This window comes from Protobothrops mucrosquamatus, unplaced genomic scaffold (assembly GCF_001527695.2).
Source record: "Protobothrops mucrosquamatus isolate PMUCROS unplaced genomic scaffold, P.Mucros_1.0 scaffold642, whole genome shotgun sequence".
NCBI classification, from domain to species: Eukaryota; Metazoa; Chordata; class Lepidosauria; order Squamata; family Viperidae; genus Protobothrops; species Protobothrops mucrosquamatus.
Window position 1 is genome coordinate 544,875 of NW_015386933.1, and position 19,647 is coordinate 564,521.

General features: G+C 35.3%; 1 protein-coding gene across 4 annotated transcripts in view; it reads right to left on the bottom strand.

Annotated features, from left to right (window-relative positions):
* The window catches only part of PAX3 (paired box 3), a 91,012-nt gene that overhangs the window by 9,727 nt on the left and 61,638 nt on the right, over window positions 1-19,647 (bottom strand). For 2 of the 4 annotated variants that reach the window (XM_015817855.1, XM_015817854.1), the window contains exons 5-7: window positions 10,976-11,181; window positions 5,506-5,671; window positions 4,111-4,325 (exon numbers count right to left, since the gene is read on the bottom strand). In XM_015817855.1, coding sequence (XP_015673341.1) covers window positions 4,111-4,325; window positions 5,506-5,671; window positions 10,976-11,181 — 587 coding nt within the window. The remainder of the gene's footprint in view (window positions 1-4,110; window positions 4,326-5,505; window positions 5,672-10,975; window positions 11,182-19,647) is intronic. The other 2 variants (XM_015817856.1, XM_015817852.1) reach the window with 1 other exon arrangement.

Genomic DNA, 19,647 nt, shown 5'->3' on the forward strand with positions numbered 1-19,647 from the left:
TTCCCTACTTGAGAATATGGGAGGAGGAAATTCTGCACTGCTACAGATGTCATAGTGTATACTTTTTATACAAGTTTAAAACTGCAGAAGAATCCAGAATTCACTATATTTTGCCTAACTCCTCAGTAGCTCCTGAAATAATGTTATAAACGGCAACATCTACGAATTGTCACTCCTAATTATTAAAAATGACATAAAATAATAGATCAGCTGGACTTTTTCAGACATAAAAATATTTTTTAAAATATCTCTTATCACTTTTTTTCATATATCAATGCATATATCTGATCCAAATTATTTTGGTTTCTCAGATATAAATCCTCCCCGGTATGTCTTCTGAAAACAAACCAATACAATAGTAATAAATTAAAAATGATCTATGATCTATGGTCTAGATCATAGAAGATTTTTTTTTAAAACAAGATATCCATTCATTCAGTTTCATGTGTTTGTGGTTCCTATCTATGACTCTTGGCTTTTTAGACAGCAATAATACTTTTTAGCAAATAACATGACGTGTGTTCACTGATAAACTGCAAAGGTATGTTGCCATATCTTAAATGTTGAAATCCTCAGCAAAGCAATAAATAAATGAATAAATGGACAGTATTGTACGCTGAATTGTAACTGTCATTTTTTTTTAAAAAAAAGAAAATGTTAAGGAAATAATCTGATATACCAAATCAGCAGTGTTATTACGTTCACAGCAGTAGTAGCTTTGTCTCTGTGTTTTAAGCTTCACAAATGTTTATCAAACGAAACTGATAAAATTTTGTCTCATTTGCAGAAAAAACAGCAATAGTCTGAAAGTTATTGTAGGAACTTAGAAAATGTAATAAAAAAGCTGACATTAAATATACAATTTATATACGTACTACACTTGATGTCTGAAACTTGAGTCGTGGCAACTTGACCTTTTTTTTCTTTTTGGTTTGAAATGTTTCCTGCTTATCTAAGTAACTTCTAAACAGCAAATGACTCAACTTCCAGACAATTCTACCTGAATGACTGAAAATCTTCAGCAACATGCTATACATGGTATATTCAAATGTATAATTTATATAAATTACATATATTATATACCTCTAATATCCTTTCTGTCCTGTTCTTGGGATCACAGAATGGAAGAATTTTTAAAAAATTTATATAACTGATTTGAGAACCAGCCTTGACAACCAAATGCTTTCTATATGTCTTCAACCAGAGCAGCTATCCTTACTGACTACCTACAAGGGGTGATACTTCCATATGTTAAAAGCTCCAGGTGGCAAAGACCGCATGGAACCTTGACACAATTAACCTTTATTCCAGCAAAGATCAACCATTTATGGCAGAAGAGCTCTTACCACCATCAGGTATTAATGACTAAAACAGATACCAGAAGAATAATCAGTCAAGCTGATGAGAAATACAGATTTGCTCTAAATCTGAAAGAAGTTGTACAGGTTTAGAACTAAGCCAAATTCTTGTTGGTTCTTTCAGTATAGATTAAGAAATACTTTATACTAATGTGGTACAGGACCAAAATCTGTTTTGCAATTTTTCAAAAGATGCCTCCTACCCCTCACCCTCAAAGTTTTCTATGCTTGAAAACTTCTTTGTAGTCTTTATTAAATAATATTGAATTATTAGACATGAGAGAGGGTGCTATTTCTGGCACAGTTTTTAATGTTGCATATCTTTTCATCACTCTGAAGATTCTCTGGCTCCAAATTCTTCCGCCAAAACTATGGGCAGAGAAATTGGACATATTATTTATTTTAATGTTTTCAGGGAAAGAAGAACATTTTCAACAAGATTCTCGCCCTTTTAGTGATTAGTATCCTAATGCCCAGTAAATGAGTTGCCTCATGACTTCTCTCCTTGGGGTTAAACTGAAGAATGAGGAGGAGGCTGCACACATACACACAATGAGACAGACACAGAACCCACCCAACCACCCATCTACACATATATATGCCATTTTTGCAAATACAAAATTACCTTTTACAACTTAATATTCTATGAAACCTACTTTTACCTCAACTTTAAATAAGCTATACTATGATTTCAGTAATGTCTTATCTTCAGGTAACTTCATTTAGCGCCTGAATTCAGACTGGAAATGGATTCAAAATGTTGACATTTCAGAATCTCTGAGAAAACAAATAACGGGCAATGATGGTGGTTTTAAAGTTTCAAACTTTGATGTTCCAGAATCTCTATCTTACATTAACAGCATAACATTAGTTTTTATGAGTGGATTGTATGTACACTTGTATGGGTATTAAATTTAATTCTCTATATCACTGCCAAAAGCAGATTTCTGCTGTTTTATATTGAATATAGTGCCTTCTCAAACTAGTTGTGCAACCAGTATCTGAAATAGCATCACAATCAATCCTTGCCAATATTCATAGCAATAAATTCTTAAATATTATGCCTTTTGTATGAACACTGTATTTCTTAAGCAAACAGCTCCAGACTGTTCCATTTTACTAACTCCCAGATCCCAGTTTAGCTATCAAAAAGTGATTGGTTTATTTAATGGACTATCAGGGACATTAACTATAATTGATACAAATATCACTGAACTTTTCCATTGCTCTTTCACAATGATTTTGTTTCCATTAAAAGAGAAAACATTAATACATTAATTATCAACAATGTGTTGATTCTAATGCCAGAAATTATGGGCTACTACAGCACCATATAATGTCAAGTCTTTGTTAAAGACTACACTTAGAAATTGACAATCTTGAAAACGCTGTTACTGAAAAATATATCAACTTGTTTTCAAATGGCAGCCTATCTTTCTTTTGCTAAGGTCTAAAGCCATACAGTTTTGTATTCCACTGTGTGCTATAGGAATCGCTGAAACTTAATTACATTTACTGTTACAAAAAATAGTTTATGAACTTTTGCCTTCAGGCAAAAATGTTTATTTCATTGCCTTTGCTATTCATCCTTTTCAACTCTATTGCCTTTGAACTCTTCAGCTGCACAGAGTTATCACCATGGTACAGAAACCAGGAAGTGTGCTCTGGAGATGCAGACCTCAAGTTGCAGAAAATGAAAAAAGCGAAAGATATAGGAGTCGTTATTTTGGCCACCCTTTGTGCTATTAAAATCTCATTTTCTGCCTATTAGAATGCCCTCTTACTGCTTACGCAGTGGTGATAGTCAGTGATTAGTGTGTAATTCAGTATAATTGTCTTTTCACTTTTCATTTGTGTCATTCCAAGCTTCCTTCTGTTTTTTTTTAACCCCACAGAGAAAGAGCAGAAAGAAAATAAAGCTGTTAAAATTCTCACATCCCTGAAGAGATTTCCTGATTGTAATTATAGATTGCTTCCTCCCCCCAATTCTGTGACATTGCTCAAAATTCAGTGGATACTTCTCCAAAACACCTGTGCTAAATCCACACTAATAGAATAAACTGCAGAATATTTTACCAGAAACTAATAATGTCAAGCTGAAGACTTGTGCCAGAAGAAGGAAGTTTAACCAACCTTTTCTGGCACTCAATTATCAAGGCAATTTATTAACATGATCATCCAAGAAAATCTCATGCAAATTAGGAAAACAATTATGTCCTTCAAGTCATTATAAGCTTCCTGAGAGCAGTAATGCTCTTAATTTATGTATTCATAATTTGATTATAGCTCAGCTTAATGTGGATTGCTCATCAGCTGAGGTAATGAGCAACCTACTCCTAAGGTTAAATTTAAACAGGACATATCTTTTTCATTATTTTCATGACAAAGAATCAAGACCAAAAATCAATGATTCTGTAGAGTTTTTTTTTAAAGAAAAGACAGGGAAAGGGAAAAAAATCAACTTTAAAAATATATATTATGGAAACATCATACATGCCTGACAGCCGAATACAAGCAAAAAGGCTTTGGGATTGCATTATGAAACATTGCCTTAAACTAAATATAAGCTATGACTTTTGATTCTGTCAGTAGAAAAGGGAGGAGGAAGGAAACTAGCAAACTGAAATCATGTGGCTTATATAAAGAATACTTTATGGTTTAAATTTGGCAAATCATTGTATGATGGCCTTGGGGAACAGACAATTTAGTTTGGGTATACAGCAAATCCTGTGTCTGAAAAAGCAGGACTGACCTGAGGTGAAAGGCCATTGCCAATGGCAGGGTTCATAGGATTTGAGGGCCCGGAAGGAGGCACAAAGCTGTCTGTATAGCTGGAAAAGCCGTGCCTTGTGCTTGGTAGGCAGTAGGCAGAGCTGCTGTCTGGATTTGAAGGAAGGCTGCTTTGGTGTACCGTGCTTGGTGGAAGAGGCTGAGGTCGGTGAACTGTACTGCTTGGGTCTGACACAGCTGCAATGAAAAGGGACACAGGTATGAATCTCCTCATTTCCCCATTCAAAAGCCAAACCTAGATCATAGAAAGGATCACCCAGACCAGTTCCCAATATTCAAAACCATTCAGTGTTGAGTACACATCATGTGTAAAACCATTATATAACCTATTCTGTTTGGTTTAGCTTGTTCAAACTCAGCCAAGCTCATTCTTAGGATCACTTGGACTATAATGGAAGAGCAGGTTTTGGAGATTGGAGTCATATTTTTGTTTCTTACATGTCCGCCTTCCCCTTTGCGCTTCACTTCCTTACACATGTTTTGAGTCAGGAAAACCTTAGTTTTTAAAATAGATAAGTGATGCAAGGGAAAGAGAAATAGGAAGAAGGAAACAGGGAAGGGAGTCCAAGACATGAGTCCAAGACATGAGACAAAAGCATTAGGAGTACACTGAAATTTTGAAAGAAACTTATCGAACTATTGAGATAATTAACATATTATAAAAAATATAACTCATCAAACTTTAGAAAGGAAGTCATTAATTTAGGAAACTCTCAGATTGATCACTTTCATATGATTCCAAGTAACTCTAGGACTGTATCAGTAAACTATGAGACTGTAAGAACTTATGTTTAATGAAACTATTAGGAGATTCTAACAATGGATTCAAAACTCTGAGTTTTCTCAGCTATAATTCAGAATTCCTTGTTTAAACAACAGAATCCATGACAACAACTGATTTTAAGTTTTCTATAATAAAGCACATGATTGTTTAATAAAGTTTCAGGGCTCTTCAAATTCCGGTCTGGCTTTTGTCTGCTCAAATATTATATCCAACTTTTGTCAGAATTTATTCTTGGAGCCAGCATCAAACATAGCGTTTACCATTATAAAACCGTTACCTTCAATGATGGACCAGAATGGGTGATGAACCTGATCACGCTACAATTCATAACTCTCCAAACATATGGAAATATAATAGTTTTCATCCCTAGCCACACATCTAGAAGTTCTCCAATTGGAAAGGATAAACATCTGAAATTGATTTCCAGATTTCACCTTCCATGTTAACACTGATCCACTGAAACCAGTGTAAACATTTAAGACATGTAATTATAATGTTTTTTTCAGATATTCAGAACCACAGAGGACTAAGTAATATGTCAAAGTATAGTTCAAAATAATTTTTCAAGTCTACCTTGTGGAATAGAAGTAGGCTGATAGGAAGATTCTGACAACTGATAAGTTGGCAGAGTTGGCATGGCAGAGGGTGGGAAGCCTCCTGGAATCAAGTGATTGAAAGCCATCAGTTGATTGGCTCCAGCTTGCTTCCTCCATCTGGCTCGACGATTACTGAACCAAACCTAGAAATAGTTGAAAATAGCTTAAATCATTTTGAAATACATTCAGCATTTGTCAGATTGTATTGATATATGACTTACTTGCATTGGATTGGATTAACTAAAAGACTTATGAAAGTTTTAACTAATTCAGAATTAAGGGTCACTGTACATATTTGAATGAATAGAGTATGCCCAATTATACTAATTATTAAAATATATCAGTTTTACCTCAAAAGCTAGTTAGTATCCATAAAACCTTATTTGTCTCATGTTTCAAGGTTGTTTTTTCAAAAGGCAACTGAACTTTTTCCAACAGGAAGAGGAGGAGGAAGAGGAGAAGAAGGAGAAGGAGAAAGAGAAGAAGTTTTGCTTCTCATCCAAGAAGCTTCATCGGTTCTGGTTGTTCATTCTGTTCATCCGTTCTTTTTCCTCAAGGAAAAAACAGTCCAGTTGCCTTTTGAAAATCTACCTTTGAGAAAGCTCTGACCTGGATGACTGAAATCTACACAAACATTTCATTTCAAGATGCTATTTATCCCATATCTAAGCTGCATCTATTCTATTCTAGATATTTATTCTAATATTTTATAAAGATAGCCTTATCCTGGGTTAAGTTAGTTGTGGCGTGTGAAAAAGCCTAATTTGTGATTGTATTCAGTGTTAAATACACTCCATTAAAGTTCTTTACCTGCTTATTCTTTGCACTGTGAAGATTCTTCTATTTAACTGGACATTTTATTCTAGTTGTAATTATTTTAATTTACCTGTCAACAGTTGTAATTATTATTTTAATTTGCCTGTCAATAGTATTCAGTTATTCTATTTATTTTACTATTTTCATTATCCAAATAACAGTAATTATTTTTAATTAATTGCCACTTTTTTATTACATTTTCTCATTAAGAAAACATGCCTTTTCTTAAAATAAAAAGACATATTTCCTTAGTGTGTTTACATTGACCAATTTTAGTTTAAAGAACAATCATCTGAGTTTTCAAATTTAGGACATACCTTTCTGATTTCACTTAATGCTTCACTTTTTCCCTATTGTGCTAACAAAATATCCAGGTTATGAGTTAAAGGACCAATTTCTTGAGACCATGTTTTGTCACATTTGCAATACTGCCTCAAGATATTTCTACCATTGATATAAAATACAAGACTGTGCATCACTATTATTCCATTTATGAACTAGAAATTGAATCTTACCAATACAAGATAGCACCCTTTACTGACATACCATTTGCCACTCTCTTGTCACTACCTTCTTTTTCAAGAACCAATCATTTCATGATTGGGGTGACGTGCATATTCTCCACAACAAAGGAAGTCCTGCTGTGTTTCCTTCCAAGTATATGAAAATGAGCCACCAGTGAACACAGGGCTTGAAACACATTTCTTTCTATTCATTCCTCCACCCCATCTTTCAGCCTATAAAGGCATACCCTCCAGTTCATAATTGTTCTGAAAAGTTAATTGGACCAATATGAAGATGGGAGATCCATTGCTAATGAAAATAAGCATAACTACATCACAACAACATTAGAAAGATACAAATTTTCCTCTGATACACATCCTTGTCCATATCTAGATCACGATTCCTTATATATTTCAGTACTTTAGAAATATTTATTCTCTTACAATTTTCTAAAAAGACATTGTCAATCAAAAGCATGATAACTGGGATGATCTGAGAATAAGAACATCATAGTGGGAGGGCACCAGGCTGGGGAAGACACACACATACACACACACACACACACACACACAGAGAGAGAGAGAGAGAGAGAGAGAGAGAGAGACAGACAGACAGACAGACAGACAGACAGACAGACAGACAGACAGACAGACAGACAGACAGAAAGCCATGGGGTTGTGTCTGCAACATAATGACAAAGGAGATGATGGGACATTTGCCATATTGTGTGTATTGGTGTATGTTTATGTCTCAGTGTATTTTTGTGCTACCTTTGTGATACTATTGCAGTGGCAAACTTCCTAATTTTGTTTTTCCTGTTATCCAAAATTCCATCATTCTTTCCCTGTCTTTTTTGTTCATATCCTTCCAGCCTTTAATTTCCATTACTTCCAATCTTTAGCTCCCCCTCCTTGTCATTTCTTTCATGGCCACTGAAGCAACCTAAAATTAAATAAATACTTCAGATATACAGTATTACAGCAAAGAGGGAGGCACATTTTCTGGCTTAAATTAGATGTGTCTCTATCAATGCACTAGTCTTTTGATTTGGTATGTATTTGGCATTCATCCTTGTAAAGCTCAGGCTCTGTTTAGAGGAAACTATCCTCTATTGTCTTGATAAATTCTCTTTTCAAACATTTTGCCTATTTGAATGAGAGATCTTGTTCCCTTAAAAGCACATTGGTAATTCTCTGTTTAGGATAAGGCAGTTGAAATGTCACGGCCAATTTCACGAAGTTAAGCCTGGGGGAAGAACCACAGCTTTGAAAGGATACCCGGCCAGCATCAAGGGAATAAGATCTTGCCTTGTCCAGTTATAAACTACTTCAGAGAAAAATGATAACAAAGGAAAAATGTAAATATTGGGAAATTGAGTTGGAAATCATCTGCAAGGTCATCTAGTCTGTTTCATTCCAAAGCTGAATATATTGGACCGATACATCCAAACCCATTGAAATGCCTGTCCTATTTTTCACATGGAATTTTGCTGCAGCCCATTGCAATTTATTGTTAAGAAAAACATTTATTTGATCATGCTGGTTGTGGAATTCTGGGAGTTGAGGTCCACACCTCTTAAAGTTGCTGAGGTTGAGAAACACTGCCCTAAACTATAAATAAGACATTGCTTAATTGTGTTCATGAGTCTTTATTATGTGAAATATAGTTAAGATCGAAAGCTTGAATTTCTGGTGTGTGACTTGAACTTAAACATCCAAAAAGCAAAGTGCCAATACTGGTTGAAGATAACATAGTTTTAATATGAGAAAATTTGCATAGAAAAATTCAGAATGCTTTCTGACACAGTGATGAGTTGTAACAAGTATTAAATGGTCATCACTAAATGTTAATCCTGGAAATACTATGCCAAAACCAAAAACATTTTGCACCATAAACTCTCAAAATACTTCCCTGTAAATTTTGGTGCCAAATATTTTCCAGATCTGATATCCAAGAATATTATTTAACACTGAATAATGTTTAATAAAAGTAGTCCTTTTACACTGTAGTTAACAGTTACAGTGTTACAGTGACACTGAAAAACATCACTTATGATCAGTCTTTACATTTAGAATATTGCAGCAGTCCCTGATTCATGTGATCACTGTTTGTGACCTTTCTAGGAGGGTTCCGACAAGCAAAATCAAAGCAGGAGCCCAGATGTGCTTAATAACTATGTGATTTGTCTAACAACAGCAGTGATTTGCTTAACAACAATACTGATTTGCTTAATGACCACAGCAAAATAAGTCATAAAATTGTGCAAACTTATTTATTTACCATGCCTTAGCAACAGAAGTTCCAATTCAAACTATAATAGATATATGTCGTTTGTTGTCATTTTTTACTGTGGGCACAATGGCACACATTAAAAATGAAATTTTGTTGCTTGCTTTTAAAAGTGTACACGTACATAACACACATTTAAACATGCTATATACAACATATGTATAAACCTATACCCTTACTTATAAAAAACATATAAATATTAATCACTGTCTATCTTGAATAGATAGTGGAAAGAGGAAGCTTTAGAGTTCACTAGGTTAATACTGTATAGAACAAAACTATGACTGAATCTGGATGTTCTGCTTCGGATACCATGGAGCCTCCTCCCAGAAGGTAACAAGCAAAAGAGGTCGTGAAGAGGATATGAAGAGATCATAAGTTGAGGACTACTTTATGAGTCACCTGGTGTTTTATATTGACATTTGACAGCCAATCGTTGTTAAAGTTCTAAAGGGAGTAATATTTGCAGACAATATTTTTTACATTGCCCATCCCAAAGAGCTATAATCTTGCTGCAGTAATTGGACAAGAGATTAGTTAATTTTTTTCCCCAAAAAAATTATTCCAAAACAAAATCCTTGATCAACAGCATTTGGTTCCGTTTACTTATTTAGCAATTTACTTTATTCAGGATTTTTATTGCTTTTTTAACAATTCCAAATCTCATAACAGGTTAATATATCTATCATTATAACTTTATGTACATACTTTCTTACTGCCTCTGTCTTACCTATGTTCCCCTGGTTTATATATTTGCCACCATTAATGTAAATCTTTTTGTAAAACTGAATATAGTTCAAATAATAGCCATTCAGCAAATGCAGCCCTTTTTGAACCACTCTTTACTAGCAGATAACTTTTTCTGGCTGCAACTTAAGAATTTCCTCAAGTATGAATTGAAGTATTTATGTGACTACAGAAGCACCAAGATTTAAACAGAAATGTGCCTTTGAGCATACAGAGAGACCTTGGAGGTATGGTGGTTGGGAAGACAGAGTCAAGAGCTCTCTGGAGTTTTCTATTTCAATAGTGCAAAGTGGCACTTAAATGCCCAGCTCTTCTTTTAATTCCCAAAAGTTCACCTCCTCTGATACTTTAACCATTGATTGATTGGGGTTGTTCCCCCCTTTGTGCTGTTTTAAGAGGAAAGTCCATATGTTCTACACAGTAGAAAATTTGGTAGACTGGATATCACCGGAGTGAGTGTGAGACACAATGTGTCTCAAGGGAACCAAAAAAAACCATAAGGCATGTAAAATGTCACAGGGTTAAAGCCACATTAAGACAGCTGTTATGTTAATGAGACTTCTGCTTTTCTTGTAGCTGTGAGTCACTGCATTAAAAAAATATGAATGTTGATGGTCCTCTTTAAAGCAGACATCCCAGAACTGAATATGCAAATATTTAAAGTAAGGAGTCCAAATTTGCAGAGTTTTTTAGTAGTTAATTCTTAGGCATAGTTAATTTAATTTTCAGTTTCAATATCTGAAACAAGCAAATATTTTTAATGATCTGTTTTTATGTATTTATCTTTTATACCTTCGGTTTTAAAAGATAAAAATGAGGTCCATCACATGTGTTTAAAAATATAAATCACACTGATTTTCTTACCTTCAACAGTTACCTAAATAAATTAAGCATCAAAGGTGGGGTCCACCCAACAGCTTCTTTCAGCACTACCAAATGTTCTGATAGCTCCTCAAAATAAAGTATGGTCTTGCAACATAGCTTATCTCATAATTCTTCACCAAGAAAAAAAAATATTTATAAAAGAAATATTTGTTCTCCCATACAACTAATAGAAGAAGGCTGTTTGAAAGTTTTAGGACAATACTCACTTGAACCCGAGCCTCCGTGAGTTTAGCTCTTTGTGCAAGTTCCTCTCTGGTGTATATGTCAGGATAATGAGTCCTCTCAAAAGCTCTCTCCAGCTCTTCTAACTGTTCTGCTGTGAAAGTGGTTCTGCTTCGACGTTGTTTTCTCTTCAGGGGCAAATCTGGCTCAGAATCAATGTCAGAACCTTCATCTGATTGTTGTGCTGAAGCTAGAAAGCAAGCAAACAAGCAACGGAGCAATTAATATTGGATTGGGAGAGCAGGAGAAAAACAACGAGAACTAGCACTAAGCAAAGTGTGTTTTCTTCAAATAACAGTAGTCCAATTTTAAACAATAAGCAGTCTTGGGATAATTAATCTTAGAGCACGCCACAACATATTTCCTTCAAATGGCTAAATAATTCTTTATAGAAACTTCAGAAAATATAGTCGTTTTTCTTCCTTCTGCAATATCTGCAGGCACAGATTACAATTTTCTTACAGGGCTTATTTATTCAAATATATCCAGCATATTTTTCCCCAGTGATTTCAAAAATTTGACACCTAAGCTATGCAAATTCTAGGTGTGCTGTAATTAATCCAATAAATTTGTATGGTCTCTTAACTCAAATCATACATATAAGGCTGTCTTTAGTGAAGGAGTCCCTGCCAAAGACTTCCCACTTAAAATGCAAAGTGGGTTTTTATTATTAGTGGGCTAGGGTTGCCTTTCCAGCCATCTAAGGCCACTTAGTTCCTCCATGCACTATTCATGGTTTCACCATAACTGATTAAAATTGTCTAGTTTGACACAATGCATTAAAATATTAATTATAACCTGCAAATCATAATGGTTTAGTTCTAAGCCAAAACCATTCAAAACACATTAGAGTTTAGCATGTTGAATAAACATAGCCAATGGCTGTAACTCTTTGCTTTTATAGGATTACTCATTTCTGTCTTAGTAGATCCTAAAAACTGAAAGCTCGAAACAGGAATGAAAAATTAAAATTAATTCATCCCAAACAAATGTCTATATTTGGTATATTTACATAAAGTGCATGCCTTAAACCAATATAAATATATAAGAACATAATAAATGATTTTCAGATTAATTAGTTTACATCTTCTATTTTGCCCAATTTTGGGAACTAATAACCAGCAACCTTTCCAGCACTGATGCCCTCATAACTCTTTTTAGATACATTCTACTCTAAATTGCAATTTCTTTCCATTCTAGAATCTTTATTGTTGTGTTTATTGCTCAATCATCTAGGTCATTGTTTCTCAACCTTGGCAACTTCAAGATATGTTGACTTCAGCTGGTGAATTCTGGAGCTGAAGTCCACACTACTTAAAGTTGCCAAAATTGTTTGTAAGGGAGCCATTCCTGCATGACTTTGGCTAGAGTACTGTTCTATTCTTGCTGGCACTTTGGACTTTGATATTTAGCAAATGCATTTCTGGGTCCAGATGATTCCCACTAACTTGATGCAGAAACTAGTAGTTAGCACACTGAAAAACATCAGACATGATTGTGAAGCAGAGAGCAAATTACAAGATAATCTGTAGATGTGTTTTACTACTACTAGCACAAGAATAGAGAAATACATTGTTTTTTTCTTGTCGTGGCTGATAAAAACAAGCTGACAGTATTTGCTTGGAATCAAATCCTGGAAAACTATATCTGTGGTATCCAGTAGCACATCTGAGGTGCTGTTACTAGACAAGAACCTTTTTAAATTTAAATAGAGGGATTCACCATAGGCTTCTTTAATTGGTAGTCAATATAATTCATAGAAATAAATGTGAGATGAGAAAATGAGATTGTGGCTGTTCTGGTTCCTCATCTGTTTGCTGGCGACTTTGATTCTATGCATAACTAAGTCTTCCTTCCTGGTAATTAGGGAATGATAGTGTCCACTGAAGATTAGATGGAATACACAGAGAGAGACATGCAATAGGAGATATGTCACATGCAACCTAGATGAAGAGAAGCACAATCTCTGGTGATGGTTACAGTTGTTCTGCCAGATGGAAAGTTTCTGACAAACCTATTGATCTGTCTTTTTACCCATTCATGTTGGTCCTGAATGCAAGTTCAGCATAATAATTAGTAAATCTTTGTTGCCAAAGGTTAATTATGGATAGATAGCCCAATCTGGTTTGTATCAGGAGGGTAGAGGTAGGAAGTTTGTTGTCCCCCACCATGCTCACAGGTACTTAGGGTGAAGATGGGATGTAGATAATATTACAATTCCTTCTTTTTGCTTTCTACATGATTGTGTAGCAATCTGATATATATTTTATGTTGGGCTCCTGGATCAAGATCAAGTGAAGTGTTAATACCACTTTACAATGCCTTGGTAAGGCCACACTTGGAATACTGCATCCAGTTTTGGTCACCACGATTTAAAAAATATGTTGAGACTCTAGAAAGAGTACAGAGAAGAGCAACAAAGATGATTAGGGGACTGGAGGCTAAAGCATATAAGGAACGGTTGCTGGACTTGGGTATGTCTAGTTTAATGAAGAGAAGGATGAGGGGGGGACATGATAGCAGTGTTCCAATATCTCAGGGCTGCCACAAAGAAGAGGGAATCAAGCTATTCTCCAAAGCACCTGAAGGCAAGACAAGAAGCAATGGATGGAAACTGACCAAAGAGAGAAGCAACCTAGAATTAAGGAGAAACTTCCTGACAGTTAGAACAATTAATCAGTGGAAATTTTTAAGAAAAGATTGGACAGCCATTTGTCTGAAATGGTATAGGGTTTCCTGCCTGAGCAAGGGTTGAACTAGATGATCTCCAAGGTCCCTTCCAATTTTACTATTATTATTATTATTATTATTATTATTATTATTATTATTATTATTATTATTATTATTATTATTATTATTATTACTATTACTACTACTACTACTACTACTATCAACTTGGGCATCCTGCCACTTTACTTATGCATATGAAAGGTTTATATGCACTATTTATCCTTCTCACCAAGCATTCTCCCTGCCTGAATTGACAAAGGTGGTCCAGAGGTTAGTGCTGAATATAGTTGTCTTAGGGATCAATATCCATATCCTGACCAACATTCTGGAGCAACCTACACATAAGGCCCCAATTGTGCTTGTCCTTAGGAAAACCATTAAGACTGGGGGGGGAGCTCAAGCTCTTAGGTCCAAGTTCCCCTTTTGGTTGTTTTTATTATTGCATTTAGTTGCCATTTTATACATTATATTACTTGAGGGACTACTTCTCTTGGTAAGAGAGGTCTGGTCGGAGAGGCATGTTCCCAGTCCCATCTGCTAGGGAATGCCAGCTGGCAGAACCCAGGGAAAGAGCTTTTCCTGTTGGAACATCATCCCCCAAGAGATCAGATTGGTCTTAACCCTTTCCTGACTTTTTGTTATGCCTTAAAGACTTGGTTTTGCCATCTGCTTGTGGTAGAACCTGTTATTATTTTTGTAGTTGCTGGTTTTTAGCATACCTGGCTAGAGACTGTGTCATTATATAGATGTTTCTATTTTGTATTTGTGTGTGTGTGTGTGTTGTTGTTTTGTCTTGTTTTGTATTTATTTTTGTATTGTTGACATTTGGGGGGGAGCTGCTTAGTTGCTGTGAGCCATATGGTTCACAGCAACTAAGCAGCCCCCCCCCCAAATGCCAACAATACAATAACAAATACAAAACAATACAAAACAACATACACAGAGAGCTATATAAATTGCAATAGTAAATAAATATTTGGGGCTTTTAAAATTATTATTAAGTTTTTATCCTGCCTTAGTTCTTTGTTGTTGTTGTTTTTGGTTGGGCACCACATTGTTTGAGTTGGATGACCTTACAAATTTAGTAAATGTAAATAAATAATAAATATAATTAACTGAAAACAGGTCACCCACAGGATTCAATGATATCCAATTCTCTAGCATATGTTCTCAAATAAGTTGAAAGACAGCTGGAATGCAAATACAGAACAAATTCAATCAAGCACATAGAAATCCTTTTAAAAGAGTACTCCACAGTGTAACATAGGAGAAGAATGTCTGTTTTTCTAGTATTATTCCCCTTAGCACCTATAAGTAAGATTTTCTGAATGAAAGGAGTTTTAGCAATTTCTTTGCTTTCTTTAAAAAAAGAAAAAAAGGAGGAACTGGACTGCTGCATGTATTTATTTATCTTCTGTAATTAACTAAAAATATAAACAAGAATTAAACATTTAAAACCAATTGAACATGGAGGTAAGAATTAAAAAGCAGGAGTTCTGTCACTCTAGCTAAGCCTTATCACTTCAAACTGGCCAGAACTAGACCACTGCTAAACCACCTTCAACATGTCATTCCAGTGTCTCCAAAGATCTTGTTTCCCATTCACATCCCTGCATGAAACACTGAGTTATGGGATTTTCCAATACCTATCATTGGTGGTCTTTATCCTGCCACCAGTCAAACATCTGTGTATGAGTTTTAATGATATGCTTGAATTAAGATTAATGAATCTTAAAAGTTGTCATATAAGGATAATTTTGAATATATTCAATCTAGACAAATTCTTTTCCTCCCTCCATCCCCTCTGCTGATCTTAGGATCCAAACAATCTCACTGTTATCAGCTCTGCAAAGCTTACTTAACTTTATCTATTTAACCAATTTGGAGTCCTTCTAACTCTTAAGGACTCTACACAGCTCACAATTTAAAAAGTAGGACAACTATCACAAAAGAAAAAAATATTCATGATCATCCTGAAGATAGACATATAAACAAAAAGCTATCCAAAAGAGGCTCAACCATCGCCCTGACCCAAGTCTTGGACAGCAGAAAAGTCTTCACATTCAGGTCCTGAATATCATCAAGGTAAGAGCCATCCAGATAGAACAGTGGAATTGGTGCTTCTTTATTTAAACATAAGAGGAGAAACCCATACGTTACAAAAGAACAGCCATGAAGTTTATTTTTTTCTTAAAAGAACTAAAACTAAATTGAGTGCTTCTTTGTTCCTTATCTCATTGTGACCTGTCTGATATTTCCAGAAAATATTTCAGCAAAGTTAATAGTATTAAACACTAATTCTTTGTATTATTTCATAGGAATTAGGTCACGTATAATGTGTAACTTGTCTACCTTGTATACCTCAGCAGTTCAAAAATATTACTCGCAGTTAACAAATACCACCCCCCCTAGGAACACCATAAACAAATATATCTAGAGAAACACTGTACAACAACTAATATACATAATCATTCATTCTATTAATTGTGTCTATTCTCAGGGAACAATTTGATTTAAACAACTGTAGCAGCAAAGCATGACAACCATTTGAAAAGCATGTATCAACTGCCAATATAATATATTGTATGGATTTATCTCGTCACTGGTTTTCTTGCTCTCCTTTTGAAAACAATGGCTTTTTTCATGTACACTAAGCAGAGAAACCATACCTGTTACGCTATTCCTGGGCTAACATCAGGACACTCTAAATCTTACAGAGATTTTTATTCAAAATTGAAGCTCTTGAGCCATGTTGCAAAACTGGCTATGTAACTTTTTATCTGGAAATATACCAAATTCTAAGTATCTGTACAAGGTATCTTCCAACTTTACTAATTTGGCTGGCAAAATAATATTTACATGATTTAGGAAGATAAATATCATAAATATATTCTCTACTGTGGAATACATTTTGGATTTCTAAATAATGTCACATACTAATATGGAAAGCATATATTTCTAGATTTCAAGAATTTAAACATGTTGGGGGGGAAAATGTCAAAAAGCATTATTATAGACACTATAGAGTTGACTTATTTGTGCGCTTTGCATGCAACCCTACTTTTTTTCACTTACCAAAAGCCAAATACATCTATTTCCATACAGTAACTTGAAGGCTATGAGCAGATTTGTTGTTTTTTTCTGACCTACAGTGTCCTTTTTTGTAGTGAAATCTCCATGAGTGACCTCTAGCATGTTTACTCGGGTACAAGGGAGGAGAGACTGGAGGCAAGGCTGATACCCCTTCACAGGCTCAGAGTAAATGACAAATGACACTTTCCCTTTGTGAACTTCAAGATTTTTGTTGACTTATTTGGCAGCTTTTGTTGAATCCTTAGAAATGGCCTGTGGCTGAGGCCTATTCTACCAATTTCCACGCTCCATCTGTGGTATCCATCAACAGGGCCTTTTACCCGCATTCAGGGCTCTGACACCTGCCTAGCAGGATGCAGGAGACACAAAGAAAACTGAAGTGGATGAGAAAATGGGTGGGGGGAGGGAGGAGGTAAGGGAAGGTTGAACTGGATGCTCTGTAGGGGTTAATCCATGTCTCTTCAGTCTAGAGGCTGCAGCACCTGGAACTTCTTTTATCCCCTGGAGGGAAATCAGTGAAGTTTTAAAATGTTAAATATATGACCTTAGTATATTTAAGAAAAACTCCTTCCAGAAAAAGAAAAAGGACTGCAACGGGCACAGGCTCACTTTGGGAGCTTTCTAATAAATCAGAAAGAGACCAGAAAGCAAAGTGACTATATATGGGGAGGGGTTGTTTTTTAAAAAAATATCCTTGTTTGTCTTAACCAAAAGGTTTCACCAGCTGCTATCTAAGTAAAAAAAAACTAGAGGCATATTTTATTGCTACTGCTGGGATGAGAAAACAGATTAGTGCCTGGACATTTTTATGGTCCAAGCATTTAAGGAAACATTCCCACTGGAATCCTTAACATAATTAAGATTCAAGAGCAGATACTCATCACTCTGTTTCTCGGCACAGACATTGTCACTTTGACTTTTTCCTCACTATCTTTTCTTTCTCTTATTCTCTGCTTCTAACCCTCACCGTCACCTCCCACCAGTATTTCTGTTTCATTCTTCTCTTCTCCTCCTTTCAAAGTTCAGATTCACAGCAAGAGATCATTAAAAAGAAAATAAACCCCTGCCAAGTCTGGTCTAATCAAAATTGTACAGATAAATTCTGACACTTAGCAACTCCCCAAGTGCTCACAATCCTAGGAGGAATGTACAGATTACTTATGAATATGGGAGGCAGCAGGAGAGAAGTTCAGAAGGTCTAATGTCAGTGGGTAGCCACCTGTGCATTGTGTCAAGCAATCCCAGTACATGATTGTGCATTTGATTAAGACAAGGATCTAGCTAAGCAAAGCACTCTATGGCCAAGTATAATATCGACCACTCTGCAATATTTTGATATAAAACAGCTGTTTTTCAAACTTGGCAACTTTAATATGCATGAACCTCAACTTCCAGAATTTTCCAACCAGCATTTTTTTTTCTATTTTATTGTGCTTTTTTCAAGAAGTTGCTTTTATGTTTTTATTAAAGACTATCTTATACAACTTTTTGGAAGAACATTATAATAAATACAACTAAATAAAGAGACTGCCAAAGTTTACTGGCAGATAATGTCCACCCTTCACAGAATTGAAAATGCTAGTAGGTGATGTTATAGCAAAGAGCTGTAAACTTGTTCACATAGTGCAAGAACCTCTGGATTTTTCAGCCAAATGTGTGGTCTCAGGATTACTTGAAAAAGTAATCTGTTGGTCTCTGAATTAAATCAAACCTATTGATAACCTGTAGGGATCCTAGATAAATTATTTTTATATCATGGGCAATTAATTGTGAAAACACATCCTGACCAGCTCAAGTTGGTAAAATGAGGAACCAGATTGTTGGGGGCAATATGCTGACCCTGTAAACTGCTTAGAGAGTGCTGTAAAGCTCTGTGAAGCAATATATAAGTCTAAGTGTTATTGCTATCACTCTTTGTTATAGAACCAGTTAGCACAATGGTTAAAGGCACGAGACTAGAAACCAGGAGACTATGAGTTCTAATCCAAATTTAGATACAAACAGCTAGGTGAACTTGGGCAGTCACTGTCTGTCAGCCCTAGGAAGAAGTCAGTAGGAACATTCTTCTGAAATCTTTAAAAAAAAAACCTTCAGGTACTAGTCCAGGCAATTGCCAGGAGTCAACACTAATAAGGTGTAGCCACAAAATGCTTCTATATATTTGTAATAACTACACATCACAAAATTCAACTTACCCACTAGATGAATAAGCTCATTGCATGTTCTTGTCAGAATTTGTCTTAATCCTAGGAATTAAACAACCACTCAAATAAACTACAGATTCAGTATTCAGAATTCAGTTAAGATCCTGATTTCAGTAATAAGAATGAGTATGAAGAGGGAAACTGATATCTGAATTGAATGGTCTTTGCCCTAAGCAGGAATAGATATTCTTTGGATTCTTCCAACACCCATACTGGCCAAGAAATGAATGTCTGATTTATACATTTATAGATACTACATCTCAATGATTTTCAGTGGTTTACAAAATTAAAATACAATGACATTATCCAAAACACCTATAGTATAATAAAAAAACAGCAATTGGCAGCCTTATAATTCATGTCCAGGAACCTATTGCAGGTGGGACTTCCAATTTCAATTTCAGGGGGATGCTGTTATAAATGAACTAATGAGAAATATGCTTAATGGATGCAGATTTTCAACTCCCCCCCCAAAAAAAGGTACTATAAAAGAGCAGACCAATTGATTCTAGATACAGAAGACTGCTCAGAAATGATGGAACCTCTGCAAAGCAGTGCTTCCAATATCTAATTCTCATGTATTCAATAGGGGTGAAAGCTGCAAAGAAGTCCAACAGAATCAGGATTGT